Source organism: Opisthorchis viverrini, assembly GCF_000715545.1.
Source record: "Opisthorchis viverrini unplaced genomic scaffold opera_v5_33, whole genome shotgun sequence".
In the NCBI taxonomy this organism is placed as follows: domain Eukaryota; kingdom Metazoa; phylum Platyhelminthes; class Trematoda; order Opisthorchiida; family Opisthorchiidae; genus Opisthorchis; species Opisthorchis viverrini.
Window position 1 is genome coordinate 1,168,952 of NW_008751689.1, and position 10,729 is coordinate 1,179,680.

Genomic DNA, 10,729 nt, shown 5'->3' on the forward strand with positions numbered 1-10,729 from the left:
AACTCAAGACCGTTGGAACGCCGAAATGAAGCGCCTTTGGGAAGAAATGTCCTCCCTAGTGCCCATGGACCTATTTGGAGTCAGTCCAAGTGATTTCTTCGAACCTTCTGGCGATGTGCACTCTGTAATCAATCGAATGGACCATCAACTGCATGCATTGGCTCAACACATGGAACAAGAGACCAATCAGGCTGCACCAACAGAAGGAGAAAAGTTGGGATCGCTGGTTCTACGGACCAGTAGCAGCTCGCTTGATTTCCTCAAAGACGCCTATCAACTTGGTGAAGATGACCGAGTACACTTCAATGTTCCGTTCGGTCTACAGGGCTATGGGCCGGACGGTATCGAAGTGTCCACATCTGACAATGGTCTGACCGTACACGCGAAAACATTTGTCCAAACCGATCGGGCTTTAAGCAGTCGAGAGTACTCCTGAATAATTTACATACCCAAGTGGGTTGACGAGAATCAACTGAAGTGCAATCTTACTGAGGACGGTGTGTTAATGCTTGAAGCTCTACTGAAGACGGCAGACTAAAAGTCGATAACTTTCGACCGTGATCGCCAGTTAAGCATCAAACCACACTCCGAGACTGAGGTTGGACAAAAGCGAAAATCCGAAGATGCATTAGCAAACCAACCAACTGGTGTTCTCAGACCGACTGTTCTAAAGGACGACAAGTCTGGAGGCGAAAGGTTGCATGTGGAGATCCCAGCCGACCCGGAATTCACTGCGGACGACTTGTGCGTACGAATGGACGCAAACCGCGTCGTGGTATCCGGTAAAGGGAAGACTATGGACAAAACTGACAATTCGAGTAGCACCTTCATCAAAGAGTTTTCACGTTCATATGATGTGCCACGAACGGTTGACACGTTCTCTGTCAATGCTCAGCTGCAGGGGGGACAAACTCTTGGTAGAAGCACCCTTGTTGCGTCCTTATACTTCACGATGAATACATTTAAAATTACTCAGTTATCATGCATAAGACTTCATTCTTTTGCAATACAAGCCATACAAATACCTGCCTGCTGGAATGGGTAAAAGACAGCTAGTTGCTCACCACCCTAGGAGCATGCTGCAGATTGAGGAAAGCGTTTGTGGCTAGAGCAATTGTACCATTCTCGTTGGTCTCTTTCTTGCATGCGGTGGGTTGAGCTGGTAGATTAGGGAAAGCCATGCTGGCTTTGGGGGGCGGTGTTGATTCCTTTCTCCTACCTTTTATATTGTACAACGCGATTCCCCCTTTTTTGTTATTTTGGTCTGTGCCCATACCACCCTTGTTGTTTTTGACCTGAACATAAACCGTTCTTTGACCTTGTCATCGGACGTGTCGTTTGTAGATAAACCTCCATTAGAAAGAATTGGCTTTTGGGGTTTTGCGCGTGACTCGACGTGGTTCAACAGATTGCTGGAATCAATCTATAATTTATTCGCCATAACACTTTAGCAGAGCAGACTAATGTCCCTCAAAGGATATGTGATTACTTTACGACAGTACTTATCGCATTACACACTGGGTTAGAGCCTTGCCTGGATGGACAGAATTCTGGGCGTCTGCCTAGGTTCTAATGAAAGGTGAAATCATTTTGTGAGTTGGGAAGTTCAGGGCAGCATTTACCAACTTTTGACATTCCTAGCGCTGAGGTGACGTCAGTTTGGCTGTGAAAGGTAAGGTTTACATTGCCACGGTGCGATGCACTCTAATTTATGAATTAGGGATGTAGTCTCTGGGTAGATAATCGACAACAGTGTTTGACCGTCGTCGTCCCCGAAGGATTGCTCAGATCGGAGGGACCACAAGATCAGTAACACTGAGGTACTCTGGGATATACCTATTGGTTGCAGTCCGTAAGTTACACAGATTAGGTCATGTACTTCGTAAGCCAGCCATGTGTCGAGTGGGGACAGTGCAGGGGCAGTCAATCCATGGCCAGCGTGAAAACTCCTCTAGTCGAATCAGTCACGTTGGCAACTGCCGTCTTCATGGGTGTGGACCCGGGGATCCTTCACCGTCATTTTTTACACAACTACTGTTATATACTTCCATTGAAAAAGAAAACCAACCTGAACGGGTTCACTTGGAACCCCAGTGATCAGTCTGCGCTGTGGAATCGACGGTGTCAGCAGTTTCGCAACGTTGGGGTCTACAGGCATTATGACACCGCGAAAAAGCTCTTACTACGCAAAACAGAGTAATGCTCTTCGGCGTAATATCGGTCCATGAATCGCGCGCCATCGTACGTTGGTCAATGAGTTGCCTTCATGTATGAAACAGGGACAGTGCACTGATCTCCACCCAGTGGCGGACTCTATACTTATTCATCAGTGGTGCTCTGCCAAGGTTCTCCAAGACGAAACACCGAACCAGTTAGTTCGAGGTGAACTTGAGAGTGCTATCGCCCATCAGTCTGTACAACCCTCCTTATCACTGATTCCAGTGGTGGAACACCCACTCCTCTTTTTTATTCGATGGAGCAAACGGTTCCGTATTTTTATTATGCTTCGGAGCATATTTTCGCGCTTCCTACTGAAATCCTCAACTAACCTATGCGTTTGTAGTGGAATCATGCGATGTTGTTCCAATGAGCGTTTCCTAACGAGGAATCGATGAGGTCCAAATCGGGTGTCATCAGTCAGTAAGTTGACCGGTTATCGTCATTCGATGGCTAAGCCTTCGGTACCATTGACTCCAAGCTGAGCGAGCAATGGCATTCATTTATGGATTACCTTTACCTTTTGTGCATACCCCTGATTTACACTCGTTGGTATCCTAGTAGGCCCATTGAACGAATCTTTATCGTGGATATTGTTAGGATCACAGATACATCATTCGTCTTCTCTATACAGCGGCAACTCTGTCGCATTCGCTCGCTCGCTCGCTTCACACATGTTTTATTTTTTTCTTGTTCCACTCTTTACAGATTTCACAGTTCCAGCTCGATTCACCAGACAGTCTCAGTCCAGCTCTACCGGACTTGTGCATCCTCTATAAGCTTCATCTGGAGTCGACAAAGATGATCAATCTCTATGACTGGCTCATGGTAAGTTCCGTACAACCGCCGCAGACAGAATGGACATTCCCTGTAGACTATTCGCAAAAGTACTTGGAGAAGTATCCTCATGGCACATACGATTCACTTTGACACTTATGGACATGGATGATAATCTTACTGAAGCAATTAACGATCAATATGACCAGGCAGATGTATCGTACTGGCGTCTTTGTCGCTCACTCTTGGTCGTTTGGACCATCCTTACTGGATGTGTGCCGATTCAAATTTTTAACTAATCGGCTGATTTTTGTTGATTCACGACATCACCATTTGTTGTTAATGAAGGCATAATCATTGTGGCCCGTGTATATAGTTCCTCCGATGACGAACAACCGCTCTGGAATCTCACGTGCTACCTACGCCACCAACGCGTTCTGTCGGGCGGCGGTTTCCACTCTGCATGTTCCAACGAGCATGGCCAAATGATTGTTTGAAACCCCGGCCGCTTACTCACAAGTTAACTTTCCGACTGGAAATAGCATTGAACTAAGGGTGATCGGTGTTGACTTGTTAAAATGAATGATGAACAGCCGCAAAACAGTGTCTGTTTGTTCGGCTACGTCACCGGCGTGCGCCCTTGACGATAAGGATCAGGTAGTGTAACCGCTGCACTGTTCATGGACAAACCGTCAGCTGAGACATTAATGCCAACAGGCATTAATGTGCAAGCCGGCTTGAATCGCTCGATGCGGCCAGTGTGCTCATCTCTGGCTTTCGCACCTGCTACTGACGCTATTTTTCAACTACTTTCACGTAACAAGTAGCTGGTTATTCCGACAACCTAACCTCTCTTTTTATTCTCTTCAAGGCTTTCGCAACCGTGCTTGGAGAGGAAGTTGACAGAGAGCATCCACCTGCAAAAGCTACACAGTAAGTGCTCCATTTCTCTTGCATTTGAAGAATATGGAGAAAGTATGCTTTTGTAGTAGTAGGTTAGGTTCACATTGCCGTTAGTCTGCTACCGGATTATTTGACGTCTTACAGCGAACAAAACTTTTCCTGTTCCAATTCCGTTAGCCGATGGCACAATATACATAAGTTTTTACCAGCGCATGGGTCTTCCAAGAGCCCTTAACTTCCGGTGTTGTGCAAGCCACAGGCGTTCAAAAAACATCCGTTACATTTACAAGTTCCGACAATAGTAGTATGCCAGATGCACATTTAGTGAATTGTCGTTGTAGGAGCCAGGCTCATTTGAACATTGGTGGTGTGAATACGGTTATGTTAGAATGTTGGGTGTTGAACAAGTCCAACTTCAGGCCCAGCTTCAACTTTCCCGAGTACAGGCTTTCTGATGACATTTGAATCTGGATCTATCTGGTATTCCGTGTCGCTATGTCAAAATTGTTCTGTTCGCATGGTCTACTCGTATAGTTGACTTAGGATGGCGATTATTGGACCGTTTCCTGTGATAAACTCCTTGTTGGATAACCCACAGGGATTGTATCGATAAGCTGGACGAGGCAGAAGAATCATAAACCGGGCCTAGTTCGGTCGTTATCCTCATCTGAAATTGGCAAGACCTTCTCGTGTTAGTGTGTACACTCGCCTTTACCACCGCTGAAGTGGGGTGTCGAACCGTCTAACCAGTGACATTTTCTGCGCCCTAATGTTCTTATCGAATATTTGTTTCCTCATCATTATGTGCGTTTTTTATCCGCCACTTCGTTAATCCATTCGGTCATCGTGGTGACTTAATTACACGCCGCGGGCGTGACAGTCGCATCGTTTCTCAGTGGGCGGAAGAATGGCTGATTCATTTCACACTCACTCGGCTATTTTCCGTGACTAGGTGAAGATTCATCATCATTCAGTTTTCCAATCCCCACCGCTCTAGTCGGTGGCCTCATGCCATAAGACCGCGATTGTGCGTGTGTTATCTTCATACTCTGGATTAGGGTGGTAAGCTTCGATTCCTGTCTCATCCGCTTATTGATTTCATGAACACAGACTTGTTGACAGTCTTGGAATTTCCGTTTCTCACTGTGAAGACTAATTTGTTCTTTGTCCACGTTTCCCGTTTTATTGTTGGTGTTGGGGTATTTTTCCAGGGGCTGTTTTTGTTCTCCTTAGTTGGTAAGCACTGTTCAGACCACTCGGAAACCTGTTTTGTTCAATCTGGGGAACCGGATCTGTTCCGCAAGGTCGGTGCACCCCCACTTTGGAGTCGAGCTCCTAAAAGTCCTAAAAGGGTCAGTCACGATCCAATCGGGATCAGCCGTATTGATATCGCAGCCAAAGTGCCTGTATGCTTTCTTTCTCAAAGTTTGTTTTCCAGGCACAATGAATCCACGGGAGAAAACCAAGGTTTTCGTCTTGGGAGGAGCTCTGTGATTCACATGAACTTCGAACGACAAGCGTAGGGGCATCGGTCCCAATTCGACCACTCTCCCGCAGCAGTTTCTCTAAATTTTGCCATATATTTAGTTCCGTTCACTTTGAGACATTCTGGGCAATTTATCCGCGAATCTCCTAATTAGAGTTCGGTATTTATCATCAGAAAGTCACTTCCCGATGTACGACGAAAGAACCGCTCACTTCGACACCACGTCAGACGTGCGAAAATTCTGTTCACAGTCTTCATTGTGATTCAGCTTTCCTTCGATGTCCAGTTGAACAGCCGTTAGGTGGGTTCTCGAATCTGGATGGAATTCGTCCTGTGGATGAGGACTTGTACCAACTCCAATATTTACTTAATCCTCTAACTCCGAAGACCAAGTTCTCTATCAGGACTAACCTCGTCCAGCCCTCAAGGAGGAGGCAAGGCAGTTGGCCAGGTTACTGCCGTCGGCTGTCTGGGTCCAACTGTTTCACCAAATCAGCATGTCAAAGAAGGAATTCAATGGTTCATTGCTTGACCTGATTTTAGGCAGCTGAAGACCGTCTCATGGGAGGGAATTGAGATAGGTCCATGCATAAAATATCCGTGTCTGCCCAGTTTGCCCTATTTAGACCTGCCAAACATGGCCTCCCTTTTCTCCTTCTCCTCTTTCTCCTCCTCCTCCTCATAATCATTATCACCGTCAGTGTTCAACACTGAAAGGTTTTGCCATTTAACTATAATTTATTTGAAAGTCCTATTGTGAAGAAAAGAATAAAACGTCGCTTCGGAAAGGACCTAATACTAGTCCACCCGTCATTCAGAGATGGCTACACCCGCAGACATCAATCCAGGCAATCTGGATAGAAACTGACAACAAGCACACCGTTGACACCGAGTTACAACCACCTGTTGTCGTCCCCAATGACAATTAAAGATTCGTTTAATATGGTCACAACGACTACTTTTTATTCCTTCTCATCGTGTCTGTTCATCGCAGATTTCTCATCTAATTCCCACTACACACCAACCGGTATGCTTGCCAGAATCGACGGCAAGCTTCTTTCATAACCTGATTCGGGATGCTTTCTTATCTGCCAGCTGCACCACATGCCACTGCACAAATTGGTTCAGGAAACCAGGAGATAATCGATGTGGTTTCAATTGCTGTTTATGTGACTAGCTGCATAATTTCCCCTTGGGTTGGCGAAATACGACATTGCCTAGCGACTCGATATTCCATGATGGCTTTTATCAACTTCTGACAATTGTAGCACCGGCGTGACAGTAATTTGCTTTTGGGAATAGACTGCATAAGAGCCGGCTATTTGCGTGGTGGTTTACGGGCCAGAAAAGTGGTGTTGGAGCGTTTCGAACGCACTTGGTTTGATATCCACTTCCCACGAGATTGTGTTAGGACGTACTGTGAAGTTAGAATCATGGCCAGAAACAAGCTAAGCTGTCTTCAGAAAAATACATTGCTTGCGATGAGCAAGCTAATCACTCCGTAAGTCACTCCAATTAAGTCGTGTTCATTGCAGCACGATTGTGCTCATTGCAGAACCGTTCCTTCGAGTCATGTGCTCAGTGGATAAGATCAAGTGTTGTTGATTGTCACTTTCAAGTCGGAGGCTTCGGACAAGATGTACCAATGTTTTCTATATCATGGGGTACAGGAACTGGTCTTTCTGCGTCATACCGATCAGTTCCATTGTGTATCTATCCCGAGAAATCTTTCACCGAGGGAGTAAAGCAACCTGTCTCATTCCCTTTATCGTTGTGATTGAATTCTCGGACTATGGATTCCAATAGCTTGTTCCTCTTTCTATCTTTTTTCATGAATTCACTCTGCTTTTGGGGTGTAGTTCTTGGTGCAACTTACTGTTGACTTATTCAGGCAATCCGTAGACCACTGGTAAATAATCAGGTCCTGCGCGAAGATCGTTGATTTATAGGACGATAGTTTCTGACCTCTTACCAGTGGTCTGAGGATTGTGCTCATTAGTCAAAAGCTGGTTAGACAAAGAATCACACCTCAGATCAAATTCGACAGCTGCACAAACGGATCGGGAGGGCACGTGGCCTGGAGTTTACAGCCTGAATCTTAATCAAAGAATCACGTGTTTGACCTTTCCAGGCTCACCCGACTAGCATCAGTAAGGATGAAAACGCGCGTGTAGCTCAGGTTACCGACATTCTCTAGGTACCCTATCTTTTGTTGGGAGCTTATGACAAATAACCTCGGCGTTTTCGCAGAGATTTGCAATGAGCACTGGGTCATGGTACCGACTGTGGTTTGAACGTGGGCGGAGCCGGATGTGATTTGTCATTTAGGTCGTGAGTAGACTTCATCTGTATTGACTCGCCGTCCCGTTCCGATTTAGATTGAACTATGTGCAGATTTGAAGCCAGCTGGTTTCAGCGTGACACACTGAGTCCCTGCTTTTATCATTAATCAAGGCCTCTAATATCACATCCGGATTAGGTCGAGTTCCTGTTATCAAGTAACCATGTTGGTTTACTCCAACTTCTCCGTTTCAGAGCTCGGTTCTTCCACGGGATAGCACAACTCCACCAGTTTGGATACATCAAACCAACGCGTCAAAAAGCAGACCATGTAATGCGATTGACATGGGGTATCGCTGTTTGAACTCCAGATTTCCACACTCGGCATTTCTCTGTCCTGATGAGAACTGATCTGAACTTTCGTTTTTACTGGCACTTGAGATGTAGACCTAGTTATTTTTCTATCACTCTTCTATGTTTTTTGTGGGTATTTTTGTAACTCACCATGTTTTATAGCACTCCAATGAATAGATTTTATCCACTGGAGCTTTTGTTGTTTTGTTCATGAAGTTACTTTGTTGATGGATTCACGTAAGATCCGACATGAGATTATAGTTGTATGGGGGCTACGCTGACCAGGTCTACTTTTCGTGCAGAAACCAATCTGTGCGTAGGAGTACTTTTTGAGTAATGCACCAGTGAAATCATCTTTAGTTATTTTGGAACCTTAGCCAGCTAAGGATGGGTCTTGACTGTTGTGGAGGTCAGGAGATGTGGAGTGCAATAGAGCTTCCAGACAACAATGATTAAATATATGTTTATGTCTCCGGACTAGTTGCCTATTGAATACTGAAGTATCAGTCGGAATGTTTGCTAAGAACTGGCACGTGAGTCCTATTATCCACACCGAAACTTGTGTGCGCGTTCTGATGAGTACAGTGGTGATAGAATTTTGTCAGCTGTTTGATCGGAACGATAACCCAATGGCCGTCCAGACACACTTGTAAGTAAATTATACCGCTTTCAGTCTTGCAACGAGAGCCGCTGCTGATGTCAGACAACAACACAGATGACATGGGGAATTTCTTATCTCACGCAACTGCGAAATCACCGGTAAGGTCGAAGCCAGGTTGTAAAACACGAAATCCACGCTTGGGACTGTAAGTTTGTTGGCTCGCGGTTTGAGGAGTGAGAAAGGTTTGGAGGTTCTGTTTGGTATGACAATGGGAACGGATTTTTACAAAGAATTTTTGTCCCATTTACGAGCTAGGGACGACAAACTATCATAACAGCAGTGAACGCTTGTCGAGGGTCTGAATCCCATCGAAATAAACGAGACAGTCATCACTGGGTTCTCGATGAGGCAGGCGAGTTTTTTATGTGGTCCGGTAGATCGATGTGGGTTTGAGGATTCGAGCACGGTTCGTGCACCACGCCCTTCACATCTTAATACGCCCTGATATATTTTTTTAACAAAATACCTACATAAGATTGTCGAATGTGCCCCGAGAGAAATCTGAAGCTGATTCCGTGTTAGGTTAATGTATGTGCAACGTCCAAGCCTTAACGTCACAAGTCGGACATCTTTCACAACGAATACTGCGTTCTTCTGTTGGAGTACTAGGATTCCTGTCGTACCCTCTTAGGAATTTCATACAGTCATCAGATGAAATATACGGGGACATCTCAATGTGCCCAGCCGATATATGCCCGTGGCCTTCTTATTTCGTAGCTAATTTTTGGAGAGGTTCAACTTCTTCATTATCCTGGTTCCGACTTGGCCATTAATTTTTCTATTCTCCTTTCTGTATTTCTTCAACTGCCGCCGTCACCTTGTACTTAAAGCATCGAACAAGCCTTTGCTCACTTGTTAGCTCATCTCCAAACTGGTTTTGTCCCAGCATGAAATCAGATTTAACGTCTGCTAGTTCGAGTACTGGACATCATGGCTTGGGGATTATCAATCAAATAATTTAACCGAAAACTGTTTCGGTTTTCTGAGGCGAATATTTGGTTCGCCTTGGGCTGCTGTTCGTAGCTCTGGGACTTGGCCACAAAAGGTCTTTGTACGTGTCATTGTTATGCCGACATGCTCTTTAGTTCTTTGAATGCATACTCGACATTGTCCTCATTCCGGCTTTCTTTTGTGTGTTCCAGTTGGTAACGAACTGATCGCGCTAGCTCATTATCTGATATTTTTCCACTTGCAAATACGCGGTAGTTTTTCTTTAGCCTGGATAAGAATGGGTGGCCTGAGTGTGTTGGACCCTTGCTCCTCTACACGGTTTGTCCCGAAAAAGTAATGACTTGTCCTTTGTGAGCAACTGGCGGGATGGGGAGGCCGGATAAACGCGTTACACGAGATTCCGATCTTCGATTCATTGTGGGCGGCGGCAAAGGAGTTGTTTTCCAAGTTATTTCCTTATCACCAATCTGTTTGTCAACACTGTCCTCGGCTAAAAACAAATTTATGGAACAAACAGTGTGGCATGCTCTCACTCATTGTCGTTTGTTCTCCCCTTTGCGTTTTATGCACATTTCACTTATGCTGTGGCTTCAGTTGATGTTAAGATGCTTGTGTGCATTACAGACCAAATTATGTTTGGGCAATTATCGCTATCGCGAAAATACTCCTCTGGAGAAAATTTTTTAATTAATCCTGACGTGTGCATGCCCTCCACTCCTATTAAGCTTGTTGGTTTCGGGATCACAACATATGCTACACTCGTCGAAGAATTACAAGCTCGTCTGGCATTGTGGCATTGGAAATCGGATTAAAGAAGTCACTTTTCCCAGAACTTTCGTATGATAACTATGACCTTATGTGGCAAAGAGACAAGTTCCCAACTGAATAGAAACAACACTGCAGCGCAAACAATTCAGAAACCGAGGCCTCAAGCCCTTTTTCTTCACAGCCCCCCACCATCCAGTTTTTGCACCAAAAATATCTACGTTTCTGTTTTCGACGAGGTGTTGACGAGTTTCGATCTGTATATACATCTGTGAGTATATCTTCATCATCTTCGATACATTTAATGAGTATTATCAAAAGGATCCCTGTTTGAC

The 10,729-nt window shown here is 45.1% G+C and overlaps 1 protein-coding gene across 1 annotated transcript in view; it reads left to right on the plus strand.

The window, feature by feature from the left end:
• Window positions 1–8,199, plus strand: part of T265_02625 (hypothetical protein) — a gene marked incomplete at both ends in the record, with an annotated part of 39,661 nt that extends 31,462 nt beyond the window's left edge. Inside the window, 5 exons of the mRNA XM_009166923.1 lie at window positions 32–376; window positions 569–883; window positions 2,926–3,045; window positions 3,866–3,927; window positions 7,919–8,199. Coding sequence (XP_009165187.1) covers window positions 32–376; window positions 569–883; window positions 2,926–3,045; window positions 3,866–3,927; window positions 7,919–8,027 — 951 coding nt within the window. The remainder of the gene's footprint in view (window positions 1–31; window positions 377–568; window positions 884–2,925; window positions 3,046–3,865; window positions 3,928–7,918) is intronic.
• Between the last annotated feature and the right edge of the window lie 2,530 nt (window positions 8,200–10,729).